The 22458-nt window shown below is 49.8% G+C and overlaps 1 protein-coding gene across 1 annotated transcript in view; it reads left to right on the top strand.

Moving 5' to 3' along the window:
* LOC147092842 (neurexin-2-like) overlaps positions 1-22458 on the top strand; it is a 1315750-nt gene that overhangs the window by 409674 nt on the left and 883618 nt on the right. The window contains exon 4 of the mRNA XM_085975700.1: positions 21107-21136. Within this exon, the coding sequence (XP_085831826.1) occupies positions 21107-21136 (30 nt within the window). The remainder of the gene's footprint in view (positions 1-21106; positions 21137-22458) is intronic.

Below are 22458 nucleotides of genomic sequence, written 5' to 3'. Positions count from 1 at the left end.
ATCCCAAGGCACTTCACAGGAGCGATTATCGAACAACTTTTGACCCCGAGCCATTCAGGATAAAGCAGCCCGCTTGATTGGCACTCTATCCACCACCTTCAACATTCACTCCCTCCACCGCCGGCGCACCGTGGCAGCAGTGTGTACCATCTACAAGATGCACTGCAGCAACTCGCCAGAGCTCCTTCAACAGCACTTTCCAAACCCGCGAACTCTACCACTTAGAAGGACAAGGGCAGCAGACGCATGGGAACAACACCACCTACAAGTTCCCCTCCAAGCCACACACCATCCTGACTTGGACCTGTATCGCCGTTCCTTCACTGTCGCTGGGCCAAAATCCTGGAACTCCCTTCCTAACAGCATTGTGGGTGTACCTACACCACATGGACTGCAGCGGTTCAAGAAGGCGGCTCACCACCATCTTCTCAAGGGCAATTAGGGATGGGCACTAAATGCAGGCCTAGCCAGCGACGCCCACATCCCATCAATGAATTAAAAAAAAGGTGAACAAAAGCTTGGTCAAAGAGGTCGGTTTTAAGGAGAGTCTTAAAGGAGGAGAGAGAGGCGGAGAGGTTTAGGGAGGGAATTCCAGAGCTTTGGGCCCAGGCAGCTGAAGGCACGGCCGCCAATGGTGGAGCGATTAAAATCAGGGGGATGCTCAAGAGGCCAGAATTGGAGGAGCGCAGATATCTCGGGGGGTTTGTGGGGCTGGAGGAGGTTACAGAGATTGGGGGGGGGGCCGAGGGCCACGGAGGGATTTGAAAACAAGGATGGGAATTTTGAAATCGAGGCGTTGCTTAACCAGGAGCCAGTGTCGGTCAGCGAGCACAGGGGGTGAAGGGTGAACGGGACTCGGTGCGAGTTAGGACACGGGGGCAGCCGAGTTCTGGATCACCTCACGTTTACGGAGGGTAGAACTAGGGAAGCTGGCCAGGCGTGCGTTGGAATAGTCTAGTGTAGAGGTGATAAAGGCACGCATGAGGGTTTCAGCAGTGGATGAGCTGAGGCAAGGAGCGGAGACGGGCGATGTTACGGAGGCGGAAATGGGCGGTCTTCGTGATAGACCGGATATGAGGTAGGGAGCTCAATTCGTGATCAAACATGACACCAAGGTTGTGCACAGACCGGGACAGCCTTAGTCAGCAGCCGGGGAGAGAGATCGAATCAGAAGAAAGGGAACGGAGTTTGCCTAGTGACCCGAAGATAATGGCTAAAACCGGAAGTGGGCGGGTTTGGGGCCGGGTTGGCTGGGGATTCAGGCTTTTAGCACCTTGACCTCCCATTCAACCCCAACCCATCCGTTTTTTGGAGTTAAAATTCCACCCCAGTGCTCTCTCAGAGGGTGGTAGGTCCATGGAATATGCTGCCCCAAAAAGCTGTAGAAGCTACATCATTACATAAATTTAAAAGAGAAATAGAAAGTTTCCTAGAAGTAAAGGGAATTAAGGGTTACGGGGAGCGGGCAGGAATTTGGACATGAGTCTAGGTTCGGATCGGACCTGGTCCTGTGGGTAGCGGAGCGGGCCCAGGGGCCGTGTAGCCTGATCCTGCTCCTATTTCGTGTGTCTAATTCTGTTAGATTCAGGAGATGGTTCTGTGATAGTGGATTGGCGGTTAGGATCAGATCAGCCATGATCTTATTGAGTGGCGGAGCAGGCTCGAGGGGCCGATTGGCCTACTCCTGCTCCTATTTCTTATGTTCTTATGTTCTTAAACTCTGAAAATAGTAAACCTCCAAGATAACAACAGAAAATGCTGGAAAAACTCAGCAGGTCAGGCAACATCCGTGGAGAGAAATTTGAGTTGACGTTTCGGGTCGAACCCTTCTTCAAAACTGGAAAGAAAAGAAAAACTCGAGGAACAGCACCTCATCTTCCAATTCGGCACTTTGCAGCCTTCCGGACTCAATATCGAGTTCAACAATTTCAGATCATAACCTCGGCCCCCATTAATTTTTTACCTGTAATTTTTCCACTCCTTCCCCCCCCCCCCCCGCCCTTTCCTTTTGTTTCACTCTCTCCCACCTGGCAGCTATCTCTTGCCCTGCCAGTACACTTCACACCTAATCTCAGCCTATTACCATCTCGTCTAGCTTCGAACACCTTTTATTGTCTCTTCTACCGCTTTTGTCTCTTTCACTTCTTTTCAGAATCACAGAATCTACAGTGCAGATAGAGGCCATTTTGGGCTTTTGTCCGATCGCAGCCCTGCCTTCGATCTATTTTCTTTTCTTTCCAGTTTTGAAGAAGGGTTTCGACCCGAAACGTCAACTCAAATTTCTCTCCACGGATGTTGCCTGACCTGCTGAGTTTTTCCAGCATTTTCTGTTGTTATTTCGGATTTCCAACATCCGCAGTATTTTGCTATCGTATAAACCTCCAAGATATAGGGTTCATTTATTTTTATTTGGAATGAGAAAGCAGAACATTCATGTTGTAACCCTCTTCAATTTCCCTGCCCCCCCCCCATCTATTGAGCTCAGGTTGCCCAGCAACTGCAGCAGCTGCCTCGCCCCCAGATGGCCGTCGGATTATATCCCAGGGCCCTCACTCAGACTCAGCTGTTTCTCTGATGTTCCGTGGTATTCTGATGCCTTGTCTGAAATGTAGCATTCAGTGGATCGCCATCTCCAACGTCCCCGAGCAGCGCCGCCAGAAACACGGTTTAGGAAACGGGGAAAGCCTATCACTAATCCACAGTGAGCCTGGCTTCGGAAGGAGGGAACAGGAAACGGCCGAACAAGCCTCTCCCCTCATTCATAGAACTGCCCACCTTCTCACCATGTCCCTCAGGCCCATTTTTCTCCAACTATCTCTTGAACCATTTGGACTGTCCACTTTGGCATAGTGGTTAGCACTGTTGCCTCACAGCGCCAGGAACCCGGGTTCGAATCCGGCCTCGGGTGACTGTCTGTGTGGAGTTTGCACATTCTCCCCGTGTTTGCGTGGGTTTCCTCCGGGTGCTCCGGTTTCCTCCCACAGTCCAAAGACGTGCGGGTTAGGTTGATTGGCTATGATAAATTGACCCATAGTGTTAGGGGGATTAAATACGTGGGTTACGGGGATCGGGTGGGATATGTGTCGGTGCAGGCTCGATGGGCCAAAATGGCCTCTATCTGCACTGTGGGGTTTTTGTGATTTCTGTGACTTTAATGTCCGTCCCTTCTAATTTAATCCACTACCCTTTTGCTGAAAATGTCCCGGAATTGCACTCTTCCTGCTGATTAGAATCGGCTAAATTCAGTTTTTCAGTGACTCGGATGAAGGAATAGAGAGTTGCACATAAGAACATAGGAAATAGGAGCAGGAGTCGGCCATACGGCACCTCGAGCCTGCTCCGCCATTCAGTAAGATCATGGCTGATCTTCGACCTCAACTCCACTTTCCTGCCCGATCTCCATATCTCTTGATTCCCCGAGAGTCCAAAAACTCAGCCCTGAATATACTCAACGACTGAGCCTCCACAGCCCTCTGGGGTAGAGAATTACAAAGATTCACCACCCTCTGAGTGAAGAAATTCCTCCTCATCTCAGTCCTAAATGGCCGACCCCTTATCCCGAGACTGTGACCCCTGGTTCTAGACTCTCCAGCCAGGGGGAAACATCCTCTCAGCATCTACCCTGTCAATCCCCCCCTCAGAATCTTATACGTTTCAATGAGATCCCCTCTCATTCTTCTAAACTCCAGAGAGTGCAGGCCCGATCTACTCAATTTCTCCTCCGAGGACAATCCCTCTCATCCCAGGGATCAATCTAGTGTGATATATCCGAGTTTGCAAATGGCACAGATTTAGGAGGCGCAGGAGGTTCTGCAGATGGGAGAAGGGAGTTACAAAGGGATGTAGGTGGACTACATTCTACAAGCATAAATCGGGGGCTTAAGCCTCCAATATGGCGCAGGATCCGTTGCGTGCCGTAAGTGTGCCTTCCGCCATATTGGTAAAGGCTGCTCCATAGGCGGCCAGGTCCCGCACCTTAGCGCAGTAAGCGCCGCACGTATTGCGGCCTGTACTCTCAGGCACGTAGCAGCCAAATCAATGGTCCTTAAAGGGACCGTTGGAGGCAGTCTCGTAGAGCCATAACAGCACAGAAGGAGACCATTCGGCCCACCGAGTCCGTGCCGGCTCTCTGCGGAGCAATCCAGTCAGTCCCATTCCCCTGCTCTATCCCCGTAGCCCTGCAAGTTTATTTCCCTCCAGTGCCTATCCCGTCTCCCCTTGAAAACATTGTGTGTCTCCGGTTCCACCACTTCCGTCGGCAGCGAGTTCCAGGTCCTCACCACTCGCTGCGTAAAAAAGTTTTTCCTCCCGTTCCCCCTGTATCTCTTGCCCAAAACCTTAAATCTGTGTCCCCTCATCCTACAATCTACGAGTGGGAACAGCCTTTCCCCATCTAGCCTATCCAAACCCGTCTCCCTGAAAGACATTTAATATATCTCCTTTGAGCAGAGTAGGCTATGAGGAGATTTGAATCAGGTGTTTAAAATCACAAAGGGTTTAGATAAGAGTCTTGAGCATAAAAATGCTGGTGCTCCCAGTGCCAGTACTGAGGGAGCGCCGCACTGTCAGAGGGGCAGTACTGAGGGAACGCCGCACTGTCAGAGGGGCAGTACTGAGGGAGCGCCGCACTGTCAGAGGGGCAGTACTGAGGGAGCGCCGCACTGTCAGAGGGGCAGTACTGAGGGAGCGCTGCACTGTCGGAGGGGCAGTACTGAGGGAGCGCCGCACTGTCGGAGGGGCAGTACTGAGGGAGCGCCGCACTGTCGCAGGGGCAGTACTGAGGGAGCGCCGCACTGTCGGAGTGGCAGTACTGAGGGAGCGCCGCACTGTCGGAGGGGCAGTACTGAGGGAGCGCCGCACTGTCGGAGGGGCAGTACTGAGGGAGCGCCGCACTGTCGGAGGGGCAGTACTGAGGGAGCGCCGCACTGTCGGAGGGGCAGTACTGAGGGAGCGCCGCACTGTCGGAGGGGCAGTACTGAGGGAGTGCTGCACTGTCGGAGGGGCAGTACTGAGGGAGCGCCGCACTGTCGGAGGGGCAGTACTGAGGGAGTGCTGCACTGTCGGAGGGGCAGTACTGAGGGAGCGCTGCACTGTCGGAGGGGCAATACGGAGGGAGTGCTACACTGTCGGAGGGGCAGTACTGAGGGAGCGCCGCACTGTCAGAGGGGCAGTACTGAGGGAGCACCGCACTGTCGGAGGGGCAGTACTGAGGGAGTGCTGCACAGTCAGAGGTGCCATCTTTTGGATGAGACGTTAAACCGAGGTCCCGTCTGCTCTCTCGGGTGGACATAAAGGCTCCTACGGCCACTACTAGAAGAAGAGCAGGGGGAGTTCTCCCCGGTGTCCTGGGGCCAATATTTATCCCTCAACCAACATCACTAAAAACAGATGATCTGGTCATTATCACATTGCTGTTTGTGGGAGCTTGCTGTGTGCAAATTGGCTGCCGCATTTCCCACATTACAACAGTGAATACACTTCAAAAAAAGTACTTCATTGGCTGTAAAGCACTTTGGGACGTCCTGAGGTGGTGAAAGGCGCTGTAGAGACGCAAGTCTTTCTTTTAAATAAAGGGAAACTGGATTTTAGACCGGAGGCGGGTTCTGTGCTGGGGGTGGGGCTGTTGCGAGGCCGGGAAACCCGGAAGAGCGGGATTATCGAATGGCCTGCAGGATATAACTGCAGGGCTCCTTGATGAGGGGTCCCAGGCGACAGGCAGCCTGACTGAGAGGCCAGAGGCCCTGTGGGCGAGAAGCCTGCCTCACAAGGCCGAAGCCTACGAGGGCCGCTAAGTGCATGGGGGGGGAGTGAACTCGCCAGATAATTTATTATATCAAGAGATTGGAGTTGTTTTGAAAAATACCATTTGAACTTCCGTTGCTCAAATACTAACTACCAGCAATAATTATTTTTTAAAAACTTTGGGCTGGATTTTCATTGAGGAGTCGGGTAGGAGGCGGGACTACAACTTTCGGGGTTGTAGTCCCGCCTCCATCGAGTTTTAGCCAACCCACGCGATTTTGACTTGATTGACCTTGTTGCGCACGCCCAGCGGGCTCAGCAGGCCAATTACGGGCTAGCCGGCAACAGGTGACGTCACAGATCGATATTTCATCTGTCAAGACCTTTTGACAGATGAAAAATCAGCGTTTCACAGCTGTTTGGAGCTGTCAAAAACTGACAATCTGTACTCCAGGCTAATTCCTTCCTCTCAGGATGATTTAGAGATCTCCCCGGAACAGAAAGCTGAATGCTGGAACTTTTGACAGCTCACGGCCATTCTGCTTTCTGTGCTGGTGAGATGAGGGACTCCCGAGACCTGAAGGAAGGAAGGCTGTAAAGGTAAGTAAAGGTTAGTAGAACTTCTTTAAACACTTTACACACACACCAAACACACCTACCTCTGCACTCATGCACCCATCACTCACCTGAACACCGGACATCTCGACCCCCTCCAAGCCCTTCATCCCGACGGCCCGCCTCGTTAACTTGGCGTGGTTTGGAGCCGTCGGGAATCCCACATTTCACCAATAAAAATAGAGATTAGGCTAAAAACTGCCTGTTAACTACCTGTTAACAAGCAGTTAATTGGCACTAATCCCCTTCCCACCTTGGGGAGGCGGGTCCCAGTGCGGGGCGGGTACCCGTCTCCTTTGAAACTGGCATGGAGGCGGGTTGGGTGCGGGATGGGTTCGTGCCCCCCAATTTCGGGATTTTAACACCCCACACGCCTCCAATCCCGCCTCCACGGCCCAATGAAAATCCTGCCCGAGGTGTTTTTTCCGCCTCCTCCCAAATAAAGGAGTAAGGGGGCGAGTGTCACAAAGAGGGGGGGGTGTTGGATCACGGGATGGGGGGTCTGGAGTCCAGATCGCGCGGGAGGGGTCTGGATTGCTCCGGAGTAGGGGGGGAATCAGATGGTGGTCGGGGTGGGGGGACGGGGGGTGGGGGCGGACAGATTGCGGGGGTGGGGGTGGGGAGACGGGGGTTTACTGGGTAGCTTGTCGGGCCTGGGGGAGGCACTCCTGCTCTTCCTGGCCCACCACAATCAGGGCTGTCAAGGCACGTTCCTGACCGATTGGGCCGTTCTCCCACCCACCCCCCCACCCGCCACCCCACCGCTGAAAGGAGGGGCAGGCTGCCCCATTATAATAGTTATAATGACCAACCCGCCTCCCGCCAGTGGGTCGGCCACCTGCCCCCTCCAAGGGCGCTTTTCAGGCGAGTTCGGTCCCTGTTCCAGATTGTTTTTGCATTTTGACCTCTGACCTGACCCCAACTCACCCGTCTTTGGGAGTTAAGATTCGGCCCACTGTCTCCCAATGGCGGAAGGGTCGATGACCAGAGGACACAGATTTAAGGTGATTGGCCAAAGAACCAGAGGCGACACGAGGAAAAACTTATTTACGCAGCGAGTGGTGAGGATTTGGAATGCGCTGCCTGATAGGGCGGCGGACACAGATTCAATAGTAGCCTTCAAAAGGGAATTGGATAAATACTGGAGGGAGAATAAATTGCAGTGATATGGGGGAAGAGCGGGGGAGTGGGACTAACTGGATTGCTCTTCGAAAGAGCCGGCGCAGAGTCGATGGGCCGAATGGCCTCCTACTGTGCTGTATCATTCAATGAAAGGATTGCTCCCCATTAACGATCAGCTAAGTCACTCTGACTGGCCGTTTTTTTACCTGCACAGATCACAGTTGAATAAGTCTTTGCTTGTTCTGCAAAGTGAAAACTTTGAAATTTGATTCCTCCATATTGCACCCTGAAGACCTGCGGCGTTTCAAATTTCAAGTGTTTTCACATTTTCGTCATAATATTAGAATCCGCTGTGGATCAAACGTGAAAAATAAAAGACTTATGCTGCTGGGCGGTAGTCACATCCTAAAAGAACGATAGACTTCAGAAACCTCTTGAAGCGCTTCATGTACGCTGGGTTGCCTTGAAGTGCTGTCACTGTTGTTCTGTCGCAATGACTTGAACTTCGATACAGCGCCTTTCACAACCTCAGGACATCCCAAAGCGCTTCACAGACAATGAAGTAGTTTTTGAAGTGTGGCCACTGTTGTAATGTAGGAAATGTGGCAGCCAATCTACGCACAGCAAGCTCCCACAAACAGCAATGTGATAATGACCAGATCATCTCTTTTAGTGATGTTGATTGAGGGATAAATATTGGCCCCAGGACACTGGGGAGAACTCCCCCTGCTCTTCTTCCAATAGTGGCCGTAGGATCTTTTACGTCCACCTGAGAGAGCAGATGGGGCCTCGGTTTAACGCCTCATCTGAACAGCACCTCCGACAGTGCGGCGCTCCCTCAGTACTGCCCCTCCGACAGTGCGGCGCTCCCTTAGTACTGCCCCTCCGACAGTGCTGCGCTCCCTCAGTACTGCCCCTCCGACAGTGCGGCGCTCCCTCAGTACTGCCCCTCCGACAGTGCAGCACTCCCTCAGTACTGCCCCTCCGACAGTGCAGCACTCCCTCTTTACTGCCCCTCCGACAGTGCGGCGCTCCCTCAGTACTGCCCCTCCGACAGTGCAGCACTCGCTCAGTACTGCCCCTCCGACAGTGCGGCGCTCCCTCAGTAATGCCCCTCCGACAGTGCGGTTGCTCCCTCAGTACTGCCCCTCCGACAGTCTGGCATTCCCTCAGTACTGCCCCTCTTGACAGTGCGGCGCTCCCTCGGTACTGTCCCTCCGACAGTGCAGCGCTCCCTCAGTACTGCCCCTCCGACAGTGCGGCGCTCCCTCAGTAATGCCCCTCCGACAGTGCGGTTGCTCCCTCAGTACTGCCCCTCCGACAGTGCGGCGCTCCTTCAGTAATGCCCCTCCGACAGTGCGGTGCTCCCTCAGTACTGCCCCTCCGACAGTCTGGCATTCCCTCAGTACTGCCCCTCCGACAGTGCTGCGCTCCCTCAGTACTGCCCCTCCGACAGTGCGGCGCTCCCTCAGTACTGCCCCTCCAACAGTGCGGCGCTCCCTCAGTACTGCCCCTCCGACAGTGCAGCACTCCCTCAGTACTGCCCCTCCGACAGTGCAGCACTCCCTCTTTACTGCCCCTCCGACAGTGCGGCGCTCCCTCAGTACTGCCCCTCCGACAGTGCAGCACTCGCTCAGTACTGCCCCTCCGACAGTGCGGCGCTCCCTCAGTAATGCCCCTCCGACAGTGCGGTTGCTCCCTCAGTACTGCCCCTCCGACAGTGCGGCGCTCCTTCAGTAATGCCCCTCCGACAGTGCGGTGCTCCCTCAGTACTGCCCCTCCGACAGTCTGGCATTCCCTCAGTACTGCCCCTCTGACAGTGCGGCGCTCCCTCGGTACTGTCCCTCCGACAGTGCAGCGCTCCCTCAGTACTGCCCCTCCGACAGTGCGGCGCTCCCTCAGTACTACCCCTCCGACAGTGCGGCGCTCCCCCAGTACTGCCCCTCCGACAGTGCGGCGCTCCCTCAGTACAGCCCCTCCGACAGTGCGGCACTCCCTCAGTATTGCACCGGGAGTGTCACCCTGGATTTTTGTGCTCAAGCCTCTGGAGTTGGCTTTGAACCCACGATCTTCTGACTCCAGGGCGAGAGAAAGAGTGCTGCCTTGGGCTCAGATGGGTTCCTTGATTTAAAGCCTCATCTAAAGACCGCTGCCTTCAACAACAGCAATCTCTCAAATCTGCGGTAAGGTACCAACTGAGATTTGGTGGCCAGGTCTTGAACCCTTGGTCATAATCTTGATGGCCTGGCAACTGAGCCAAGCTGACGAGAGTTGGCAAGAAACTGTTCTAGATCAAGAGGCAGTAGTTCGGTGTGCACAATTTAGATTTGATACCCTGTCGATTGGAAGAGAAAGAAAGACTTGCATTTCTACAGCGCCTTTCACGACCACCGGACGTCCCAAAGAGCTTTACAGCCAATGAAGTACTTTTTGAAGTGTGGTCACTGTTGTAATGTAGGAAACGCAGCAGCCAATTTGCACACAACAAGCTCCCGCTGTTTTCGTGATGTTGATTGAGGGATAATTGTCTCGAGTTTAATGCTATATCGCAATGACTTCACCCCCTCTGGGAACCGCATATTTACATAACAGGTTCCATCTGCCACCCGCGTTCCTGTATAGTATCTCCACTTTATTGCCGAGTAGATTCTAATGTCCCACGACTTCAACATTTTTGATTAGCACATCGTCCTCAATATAAACCGGCAGGTTTAAGAATGAGACCACCACCTCTTCCGAATATAGCAGCGATACCTCCAAGTACTCATCGCCAACCTTCAAACTCAGTAAAAGTCTTTCCACCTCCTCTCGGCCACTGACTGTCACCTCGAACCCAACATTCGGCTTTGGTCGGCAGGCAAAGCAGCTTCCCTCGCCACGGTCCTCATGTACCGCCTGGATAACATCCTAAGCTCGTATCTCCTTATCCTCGCACTGAACCACCACCGTGTTTTCTTTTCTAAACCTACTGTGGTCCCGGCGCAAATCTTTGAGCCTTTTTTGCTCCCTTTCCTCCAGCATTTTCTCCCCTGATTAAATTTATCCTGGGACCATTGTCACCTGGCTGCTGTTTAAGGACCAAAAAGGCATTAAAAACCTGAAAAAAAACCCACCAACTTTTTACAAACTCACGCCAGCTCCCTGCAGCAATCAAGCAGCCAGCAGCGCCTGCTCACTCCGAGCCCCTCCCACCTAGAGAGTGCGACCCTCTGAGCCAATGACTGACACACGAGGAAGGTGAGGCTGGTAACGGTTCCAGCAGTCATGACGACAAGTTAAAGTGTGATTAAGTTTCGATTTCAACGCAGTGATGATATGTGCGCAGAAAGTAGATGGTTCGTGTATTTTGAGCTTGAAAGGAACAATGAAAGAGGTGGTGTCAGAGAGAGAAATTGTAGGCTGGAGGTGAGAGAGGATGACAACAAGTCTTTGCACCGAATTATCTTCCTGCTTCACATCACCGATTGATATTCTTCTCACTGTGTAATCATATTCGCTATTATTAGCACCAGAAGTTTAACACATATTTCTCAGTATTAAATGCCAGTCATCTGTCTCTGTAGCTCTCGCTCTCTCTCTCTCTCTCTCACTCACTCGTCCTTCTCCCCTTGAAATATCCTGACTTCCTAAGGAACTGGGTGTTATTCATAATCCTCAGATGTTCACAACCTGCATTTATATAGCGCCTTTAACGTAGTAAAATGTCCCAAGGCGCTTCACAGGAGCGATTATCAAACAAGATTTGACACCGAGCCACATAGAATCATCATAGAGGTTTACGGCACAGAAGGAGGCCGTTCGGCCCATCGTGTCCGTGCCGGCCGACAAAGAGCTCTCCAGCCTAATCCCACTTTCCAGCTCTTGGTCCGTAGCCCTGTAGGTTACGGCACTTCAAGTGCATATCCAAGCACTTTTTAAATGTGATGAGGGTTTCTGCCTCTCCCACCCTTTCAGGCAGTGAGTTCCAGACCCCCACCACCCTCTGGGTGAAAAAAGTTCTCCTCAACTCCCCTCTAATCCTTCTAACAATTACTTCAAATCTCTGCCCCCTGGTTATTGACCTCTCTGCTAAGGGAAATAGGCCCTTCCTGTCCACTCTATCTAGGCCCCTCATAATTTTATACACCTCAATCACATAAGGAGATATTAGGACAGGTGACCAAAATCTTGGTCAATGAGGGAGGTTTTAAGGAGCGTCTTAAAGGAGGAGAGAGAGGCGGAGAGGTTTAGGGAGGGAATTCCAGAGCTCAGGGCCCAGGCAGCTGAAGGCACGGCCGCCAATGGCGGAGCGATTAAAATCAGGGGATGCTGAAGAGGCCAAAATTAGAGGAGCGCAGAGATCTCGTAGGGTTATAGGCAGTGTTCCCTGTAATTTGACACCGAGCCACATAAGGAGATATTAGGGACAGGTGACCAAAAGCTTGGTCAGAGTGGTAGGCGGAGAGGTTTAGGGGGAGAATTCCAGAGGTTAGGGCCCCAGGCAGCTGAAGGCACGGCCGCCAATGGTGGAGCGATTAAAATCGGGGGATGCGCAAGAGGCCAGAATTCTACCTCAAATATCTTTCGTTGTGATCATTAATCATCTCTTGGAGGACTTTGCTGATCTCAGCTATCCATTTAGAATTACCACTATTGATTGCTCACCTCTATATCCTGCTATCGAGCCAATTAGTAAATCTGGCGCAGAACAACTTCAGCTTGGATCCCATAAGCTTTCAATTCAGCCATAAATCTCTTGCAAATATATCAATGCGTGTAATACCTACTACCTTCTACTCATCCACGAACTCAGTTATATTCTTACAACAATGTCAATGAATTGGTCTGCTGTGGGCCCCCTTTTACGAACCCAGGAAGGTGTAGGGTACTATGCAAATGGTGACAGTGCGTTCCAAGATATTGAGGGGAATTTCATCGTCGCTGGGTCAAAATCCTGGAACTCCCTCCCTAACAGCACTGTGGGAGCACCTTCACCACACGGACTGCAGCGGTTCAAGAAGGGGGCTCACCACCACCTTCTCAAGGGGCAACTAGGAATGGGCAATAAATGCTGGGCCTTGCCAGCGACGCCCACATCCCATGAATGAACAAATAAAAAAATTGACAGGGTAGAGAGAGAGAAACTATTTCCGCTGGTTGGTGAGTCTAGGACTAGGGGACAGTCTAAAAATTAGAGCCAGACCTTTCAGGAGTGAAGTTAGGAAACACTTCTACACACAAAGGGTGGTAGAAGTTTGGAACTCTCTTCCGCAAACGGCAACTGATGCTAGATCAATTGTTAATTTTAAATCGGAGATTGATAGATTTTTGTGAACCAAAGGTATTAAGGGATGTGGGGCAAAGGCGCGGACATGGAGTTAGGTCACAGATCAGCCATGATCTCACTGAATGGCGGAACAGGCTCGAGGGGCTGAATGGCCTCCTCCTGTTCCTATGTTCAAGTTTATAAGGGAAAGCAAAGGTCAAGGAGCTAAGAATTTGCACAGTATTCAGTTGTGGATAAGAATTCGAGAAGGGGACGAATCTCGATTTGATCACAGGGAACAGGAAGTGCCAGTAGAATTGCTTTTAGCAGCGCCTCGATTTCAAAATTCTCATCCTTGTTTTCAAACCACTCTGCGGCCTCGCCACCCTCCCTATCTCTGTAACCTCCTCCAGCCCCTACAACCATAAGAACATAAGAAATAGGAGCAGGAGTAGGCCAATCGGCCCCTCGAGCCTGCTCCGCCATTCAATAAGATCATGGCTGATCTGATCCTAACCGCCAATCTACTATCACAGAACCATCCTGATGCACCTCAATAACTTCAAGGCTCAAAGTTAACTGGATAAAACAAGGCTTTTATTAGCAAAGAAAGATGCCTGTGTCTTCACCTAGCATTCTGCTGTTCTGCTGCAAGACAAGCCTGGGCTTGTCTTAAGTAGGGCCAGGTATGGGCGGAGCCGACACACCCAATGGGGAGAAAGGGGGCGGTGCACTATATACAATACAAGGTAAAAACACAGGAGCAGGCAATACAATATATGTAGTTAAATACAGAGTCTGATGAATGACATATTTCATCACACATCCCCTGAATCTAACAGAATTAGACACACGAAATAGGAGCAGGATCAGGCTACACGGCCCCTGGGCCCGCTCCGCTACCCACAGGGCCATGACCGATCCGAACCTAGACTTATGTCCAAATTCCTGCCCGCTCCCCGTAACCCTTAATTCCCTTTACTTCTAGGAAACTGTCTATTTCTGTTTTAAATTTATGTAATGATGTAGCTTCTACAGCTTTTTGGGGCAGCATATTCCATGGACCTACCACCCTCTGAGTGAAGTAGTTCCTCCTCATCTCAGTTTTGAAAGAGCAGCCCCTTATTCTAAGACTATGCCCCCTAGTTCTAGTTTCACCCATCATCGGGAACATCCTCCCCGCATCCACCCGATCCAACCCCTTCACAATCTTATATGTTTCAATAAGATCGCCTCTCATTCTTCTGAACTCCAATGAGTAGAGTCCCAATCTACTCAACCTCTCCTCATATGTCCATCCCCTCATCCCCGGGATTAACCGAGTGAACCTTCTTTGTACTGACTCGAGAGCAAGTATGTCTTTTCTTAAGTATGGACACCAAAACTGTATGCAGTATTCCAGGTGTGGTCTCACCAATACCTTGTACAACTGAAGCAATACCTCCCTATTTTTATATTCTATCCCCCTAGCAATGAAAGCCAACATTCCATTGGCCTTCTTAATCACTTGCTGCACCTGCATACTAACCTTTTGAGTTTCGTGCACCAGGACCCCCAGATCCCTTTGTACTTCAGTACTTTCCAGTTTCTTGCCATTAAGATAATAACTTGCTCTACGATTTTTCCTGCCAAAGTGCATAACCTCACACTTTCCAGTATTGTATTCCATCTGCCAAATCTCTGCCCACTTACTTAGCCTGTCTATGTCCCCTTGCAGGTTTTTATGTCCTCCTCACTCACTACTTTCCCTCCCATCTTAGTATCATCTGCAAACTTTGATATGTTACACTCGGTCCCCTCCTCCAAATCGTTAATATAGATTGTAAAGAGTTGGGGACCCAGCACTGACCCCTGCGGAACACCACTAGTTACTGATTGCCAGTCTGAGAATGAACCATTTATCCCAACTCTCTGCCTTCTGTTAGATAGCCAATCCTCTATCCATGCCAGAATATTACCCCCAATCTCGTGATTTTTTTATCTTAAGCAATAATCTTTTGTGTGGCACCTTGTCAAATGCCTTTTGGAAGTCTAAATACACTATGTCCACTGGTTCCCCTTTATCCACCCTATATGTTACTTCCTCAAAGAACTCCAGCAAATTTGTCAAACATGACTTCCCCTTCATAAAACCATGCTGACTTTGTCCTATTAAATTATGATTATCCAAATGTCCTGTTACTGTCTCCTTAATAATGGACTCCAAAATTTTACCTACCACAGATGTTAGGCTAACCGGTCTATAGTTTCCAGCCTTCTGTCTACTGCCCTTTTTAAATAAGGGTGTTACATTAGCAGTTTTCCAGTCTGCCGGGACCTTTGCTGAGTCCAGGGAGTTTTGGAAAATTATTACTAATGCATCCACAATCCCTACCGCCACTTCCCTCAAGACCCTAGGATGTAAGCCATCAGGTCCAGGTGATTTATCCGCCTTGAGTCCCATTATTTTACCGAGTACCACTTCCTTAGTGATTTTGATCGTGTTTAGCTCCTCCCCCCCTTTAGCCCCCTGTTTGTCCAGTGTTGGGATATTCTTAGTGTCCTCTACTGTAAAGACTGATACAAAATATTCATTCAGTGTCTTTGCCATCTCCATATTTCCCACCATTAATTTCCCGGTCTCATCCTCTAAGGGACCAACATTTACTTTAGCCACCCTTTTTCTTTTTATATAACTATAAAAACTCTTACTGTCTGTTTTTATATTTTTTGCAAATTTACTTTCATAATCTATCTTCCCTTTCTTAATCAATCTTCTCCGAGATCTCTGCGCTCCTCCAATTCTGGCCTCTTGATCATCCCCCGATTTTAATCGCTCCACCATTGGCGGCCGTGCCTTCAGCTGCCTGGGCCCTGAGCGCTGGAATTCCCTCCCTAAACCTCTCCGCCTCTCTCTCCTCCTTTAAGATGCTCCTTAAAACCTCCCTCTTTGACCAAGCTTTTGGTCGCCTGTCCTAATATCTCCTTATGTGGCTCGGTGTCAAATTTTGTCTGATAATCGCTCCTGTGAAGTGCCTTGGGATGTTTTGCTACGTTAAAGGCGCTATATAAATGCAAATTGTTGTTGTAGTATCTATATAATAGTTATGTAACCTACGACACCGGCATTAACCTATCCCGTGCTTGTCGTGCTTGCAACTAGAGTTGTCACCAGTCTGGTTTTTGAGGGCTGGGGGGTTGTTTGCAAATTTCCCAGCACAAGTCTATTTTTTATGGCTGGGTCTTTTCACCCCACGTCTGCCTCTGTGTTCTGTGATGTGGAAACGTCCGTTTTTAAGGCTGGCAATTAATTTTTCCTCATTAGCAAAGCAAACTTCAGAACTGGGTCGGCCATTTAGGACTGAGATGAGGAGGAATTTCTTCACTCAGAGGGCGGTGAATCTTTGGAATTCTCTGCCCCAAAGGGCTGTGGAGGCTCAGTCGTTGAGTATATTCAAGGCTGAGATCGATAGATTTTGGGACTCTAAGGGAATTAAGGGATATGGAAATAACAACAGAAAATGCTGGAAAAACTCAGCAGGCCAGGCAACATCCGTGGAGAGAAAATAGAGTCAACGTTTCGGGCGAACACTTTGTCAAGGGTTCACCCGAAACGCTGACTCTATTTTCTCTCTACGGATGTTGCCTGGCCTGCTGAGCTTTTCCAGCATTTTCTGTTGTTATTTCGGATTTCCAGCATCTGCAGTATTTTGTTATCGTACTAAGGGATATGGAGATTGGGCGGGAAGGTGGAGAAGAGGTGGAAGATCAGCCATGATCTTATTGAATGGCGGAGCAGGCTCGAGGGGCCGAATGGCCGACTCCTGCTCCTAATTCTTATGTTCTTATGCTCCTGACCTTACTCCCTTCTCTAATTAGTTTTGATCATGGCAAAAAAAGTGGCAACCCTAGTTTTTAATAGTTGTAACGCATGAATGATGGTGAGCTTTTTGGGAAAGAGGCGACCTAAGGTTGGTTCAGGATGATCATTAGCTGGGACACCGTTCGGGAGTTCCTCTGCCTGTGGTAGCTCATATGCATGAGGCTGTCACATAGTAAGACACACAGAGGAGTGCACAACCTAAATAAGCCACAATGCCATTAGGACAATTAGGTTTCTGGACCTTTTTTCCTTTTATTTTCCATTGAACACTGGCGTGTCAGAAAATTCAACGGCAAACCCAGCTTTAGGTTAACTCTTGTCAATAAAACCATGTGTTTTCCCCCTAAAAGAAAGCCCTTTAAGCCTTTCTAATCTATCAAATTTACAAATGTATTCAAGGCTGGCCTCTGTGTACTTGTTTCTGGAACTCATTTAGGTTCTTGGATGACATTTTCACCTTCCTTTCTTACACAGTATTCACAACACAGAAACAGGCCATTCGGCCCAACTGCTCCGTGCCGGTGTTTATGCTCCACACGAGCCTCCTCCCACCCCTCTTCATCTCACCCCATCAACATATCCTTCTATTCATTTCTCCCTCATGTGTTTATCCAGCTTCCCCTTAAATGCATCTATACTATTCGCCTCAACCACTCCCTGTGGTAGCGAGTTCCACATTCTCACCACTCTCTGGGTAAAGAGGTTTCTCCTGAATTCCCTATTGGATTTTTTTAGTGACTATCTTATATTGATGGCCCCTAGTTCTGATCTCCCCTCACAAGTGGAAACATCTTCTCTACGTCTACCCTATCGAACCCTTTCATGATCTTGGCCGCTCCTCAGTCTTCTCTTTCCCAGAGCAAAGCAAATCAAATGTCAATATCTAAGTCCGATATCCAGGCCTAAGCTTCTGGTGTGACAGTGTGGATATCTTGTAGGCTGCCTGCGAGTTTCCTCTGAGGGCAGTGCTCAATGATGTGCTCCAGGGTCTGATCAGGAGCTCCACAGTCGCATGATGGAGATGCTTTAATCTTCCATCTATGGAGAAGGTGGCAGCATCTACCAAGACCAGTTCTGAGGTGGTTGATGGTTGTCCACTGTTTGCGAGGAAGCTTTGATCCTTCAGATTGTACTGTAGGGTCCCCTATAAGGAATCCATTCCGGAGGGTGGAACTCAATAAAATTACAATCACCAGGGAAGTGGTACTGATCAAATTGTTGGAGCTGCGGGCTGACAAGTCCCCGGGTCCTGATGGACTTCATCCTAGGGTCTTAAAAGAAGTGGCTAGTGAGATAGTTGATGCAATAAGAAAATACTGCAGATGCTGGAAATCTGAAATAAAAACAGAAAATGCTGGAGACACTCAGCAGGTCAGGCAGCATCTGTGAAGAGAGAACCAGAGTTAACGTTTCAGGTCGATGACCTTTCGTCAGAACTGGAAAAAAACAGGAAATGGAACAGATTTTTAAGCAAGTGTGGGGGCTGGGAAAGGGGGGAGGGGATGAGAGAACAAAAGGGAAGGTCTGTGATAGGACGGAAGAACTCTAATAAATTTGTCATCCAATCACAGACCTTCCCTTTTGTTCTTTCACCCCCTCCACCCCTTTCCTAAGTGGGCGTTAACGGGATGTGAAGCAACTTGCGCCCGGGCGCGGCGCCGCCCACACCTCCCGCGGAATTCAGCGGGAAGTTAGCGGCGGCGCTAACCGGTAGCTCACCGATGACGTCATCGCCGCGCGCAGCGCCCTGGCCACGATCTTTGGGAGCGCCCCCTGACTTTTATTAAAATTTGTTTATAGGATCTGGGCGTCACTGGCAAGGCCAGCATTTATTGCCCATCCCTATGTCTGACGGAGTCAGCGGGGGGGGGGGCCCTACCTGCGGCCAGGGAGGTGCTATTTAAAGGCCAGGTGTGGGGCGGCCATTTTGGTTGCTGGCCGCCTGCCAGCACCTGCCTGTGCTCCCGTCCCCGGACTCCGGACCAACCCCCCCGCAGAGTGCCGGCTGCGCTCCAAGAGCCCGACACTTCTCTTGAGAGCCGGGCCCTTTTTGCCGGCGCTCCCGATCCCCGGGGGGGCCCAGCTTCAGTCGTGCCCCGCTTCCCTCTTGGGGCGCAACCACTCAAGTTCCGGGGTGGGGGGCACTACTTTTTCCTGGGCGCTAAAAGTAGCGCCCCAGCGAAGTTGGCGCCCCAAGTGGGACACTACTCAATTGTTAGTCCAAAGAGTCGGCAAAGGGATAGAGATAGGTTAAGTGAGTGGACAAAAATTTGGCAGGTGGAGTATAATGTGGGAAAATGTGAGGTTATTCAACTTGGTAGGAAGAAGAGAAAAGCAAAATATTATTTAAATGGAGAGAGACTGCAGAATGCTGCGGTACAGAGGGATCTGGGTGTCCTTGTACAGGAAACACAAAAAGTTAGTATGCAGGGACAGCAAGTAATTAGGAAGCCTAATGGAATGTTGGCCTTTATTGCAAGGGGGATGGAGTATAAAAGTAGGGAAGTCTTATTACAACTGTACAGGGCGTTGGTGAGACCACACCTGGAGTACTGCGTACAGTTTTGGTCTCCTTATTTAAGGAAGGATATACTTGCACTGGAGGCAGTGCAGAGAAGGTTCACTCGGTTGATTCCTGAGATGAAGGGGTTGACGTATGACGAAAGGTTGAGCAGGTTGGGCCGATACTCATTGGAGTTTGGAAGAATGAGAGGTGATCTTATTGAAACATTAGATTCTGAGGGGGCCTCGAGAGGATAGATGCTGAGAGGATGATTCCCCTCGTGGGGGAATCTAGAACTAGGGGGCATAGTTTCAGAATAAGGGATCGCCCATTTAAGACGGAGATGAAGAGGAATTTCTTCTCCCAGAGGGTTGTGAATCTTTGGAATTCTCTTCCCAGAGAGCTGTGGAGGCTGGGTCATTAAATATATTTAAGGTGGAGATAGACAGATTTTTGAACGATAAGGGAGTCGAGGGTTATGGGAAGCGGGTGGGAAATTGAGTTGAGGCCAAGATCAGATCATCCATGATCTTATTGAATGGCAGAGCAGGTTCGAGGGGCCGAATGGCCATCTCCTGCCTCTATTTCTTATGTCCTTATAGACAAGGTATCAAAGTGTTGCTAGCGCCCAAGAACTCGGGCGAAGAGGCAGAGAACTGGAGGGAAATGTCCCTACTACAGAATGAGATCTTTCCTCCTGTTCAAGTTCCCATTGAGCGGTTAGGCTTTCAAATTGAAACCCCTAGGTTGGCGCTGTATACAAATTGTGCTTCCCAACATCGCCATTACATTCAGCAAATGCCATATCCTCTATTAATAGAAGATATTCTAGGGGGGCAAAGCCTCCTCAGTGCTAATGTCGTTCCTACTTCTGGCCTCTTGAGTGAAGCACTGTCCTCCTTGGGAGTGGAAGTCTGAGTAGACTCCTGCCTCCGGACCTCGGATCTGATCACGCCGGGTCCTTCTGTCTGTAAAACGCTGCTTGTTCAGGCAGTGAACGAAAATGGGCGAGAGTGGAACCTCCATTATCTGAGTCCAAATTGTCTGCCTTCTCTGTTGAATTCTTGCAGATCCAAGATTGGCGTGTGATGACACTGTCTGCTCCTGTCTAACACAAGAATGATTAAATTCAATTGACATTCATTGCAATGTACTTATTTTTATTCCCATGCCTAACTTATTATTCCCAAAATTTGGGGAATTTCATTATCTGCCAATTTCCATTAACCACCAGTGTTGGTGGGTAAGGGGAATTGGCGGTGGTGAAGGCGGAATGTCCCTCCCATTATGGCCGATAATGGAGGTTCAGTGTAGAATGTTAGGTCACGAGTAGCGCCTTGGGGTGGGCAAAGCTCGCCGTGGTTACTGCCTTCTCCGCCAGCGCCCGCGTCAGGCCCACCGGGGCAAGAAATTCGACTTGACCGGGGACGCAAAGACGGGCGTGACCGCATCTGTCGCCCGTCACACGTCCCCGTCTGATAAGGCAGTTTTTGCCGAAGTCAATGGAGCGGAACATTGGACAGGACGCGGAACGGGCGGCAGACGCGACCCCGCCCGTTTGGCGCCCCCCCCTCCCCCCCCCCCCGCCACACAAGTCAAATTTCGCCACCGCCCCATTGCTTTGCCAACCTTTCTGCCGCAAGTTTGCACCCTTTATTGAAATTATTGGCTGTGCAATGTAACCATCGGGCTTTCCCCCACCCCAGCCCAGCCCCAACCCCAAGCCCTCCGAATCCTGCGTAGCGTTGAACCGAAGAAGCTTTCGATATCTGAGATAAGATCGGGAAATATCTTTTGTGTTTCTGTGCCTTATTCCATTAACCTTAAAAAAGCATTGTGTAGCAACCGTTGGTTGCGAGATGCTTTTTCTAAATGTTTTATTTTAAGTTTTGACATCCACCTTGAGCGTGGATGTCTGTCACAAATTGAAGCTGTGATTGTGACAAAAAATAAAATCGTTCTCCCGTAAAATTTTGACCTTTTTTTTATTCTGTTTTTAATTTTCTTTCTCCTCAAGGTCCAGCCCACCTGACACTAAGCAGCCAAGGTATGACCTTTATTTTCCTTTATTTTAGCTACCATCTTCTTTCTGTTCTTTCTGTCCCGCTGTTGTTCAATCATGTCCTTTTTAAGATTGGCTCCCTCGTCTGATACTGTAGATAGCTTTTGACCTGCCTGAGAATGAGTCAATCACTTTTCTTTCAGTAAGTTTTGTTTTCTATGCAATAAGCTTGTCGATTTTGCCATTTTTTTTTTGTTTCGTTTCTGTTTCCGTCTGTGCATTAGGGGATGATGTGTGAATGCATGGATAATTTGGGGTTATTCTTGTCGATTCGATTAAGAGCTGTTCTAACCTTGCAATGGTCGGTTGCGTCTTCCTGAAGAATACATATTCAGTTCTGTTATGTGATGTACACCAACCACCCACCAAACTCCTTTGTGTTTCCTTTGTGCACACTGACTGGAGTAGCTGAATCTGTCGTATGAGTGCCTCCAGCCAGTGCCTTTTTTTTTGCAGTTATTCCTTGGAGTTGCCCACTGGGCAGTTCACCTTCTAGCAGCCGCTTCTAGGTCAGAATGTACCAGGTCGTTTGGGACTGTCGGACTCTGCATGTATTATAACTAACCATAACTGAATTCTCTTGGGCGTACCGCATTGAAATGTATTTGATTGTGATTATGTTCCTATCATTGTATACTGTGCCAATGATGGATTCCCCCCTCACCCCCCTGGACCTAATCAGATGACTGTGACACTATATCCGTGGCTCAATTTCCGAATTTAATAAAAAAGACAATGCCTTGAGGCTAGGGTGTGTCCGCTCAAGAAAGATGTTGAATGATGTCCGAAGGTGTCATTGACTGAAACTGGGCCCCAGTCTTCCCTTTCATTGCGGGAGAGATGATTGTGGGCGCTGTCCAGATAGGAGATCAGTGCCTTGTGTTGTAGCAGCATGTGGGTATGTGGGGTTAATAGAGACGCAAGGTTCATGGACCATTGCATTTTTGACACTCGTGCACCCGGCCTGGCTCACTTACTCCTGGAAGCAATTGTGCTCAATGAAAATCAACTCAAGTGGAGTGTCTACAAATGGGTTGCGAATCGAATGGAGTCGAATAGCCATTAGTATTTTTTTCTGGATCTTTTTATCCAATTAATCCACAAGAACATTCATGTCTGCTCACTGTTCTCAGAATTGAAGTTGTGTGGGCAGTTGGTTGGAGTAGAGTTTGGGTGGAGGGAGAGGCTGGGAGTTCCCCGACACCATATACCATGGACGGGAGGATCAGGATGTGGCTCCTCTAGTCGGTATTTTTACTGTAAGTTGGTATTTTTTTTTGGACTGAAGGATGAGGGGTGGCTGGTGT

Source organism: Somniosus microcephalus, unplaced genomic scaffold (genome assembly GCF_052327205.1).
Source record: "Somniosus microcephalus isolate GS21.2 unplaced genomic scaffold, FLI_Smic_1.0 unresolved_chr2, whole genome shotgun sequence".
In the NCBI taxonomy this organism is placed as follows: Eukaryota; Metazoa; Chordata; class Chondrichthyes; order Squaliformes; family Somniosidae; genus Somniosus; species Somniosus microcephalus.
The sequence above is the reverse complement of the archived record's forward strand: the minus strand, read 5'-3'. Positions and strand labels throughout refer to the sequence as shown.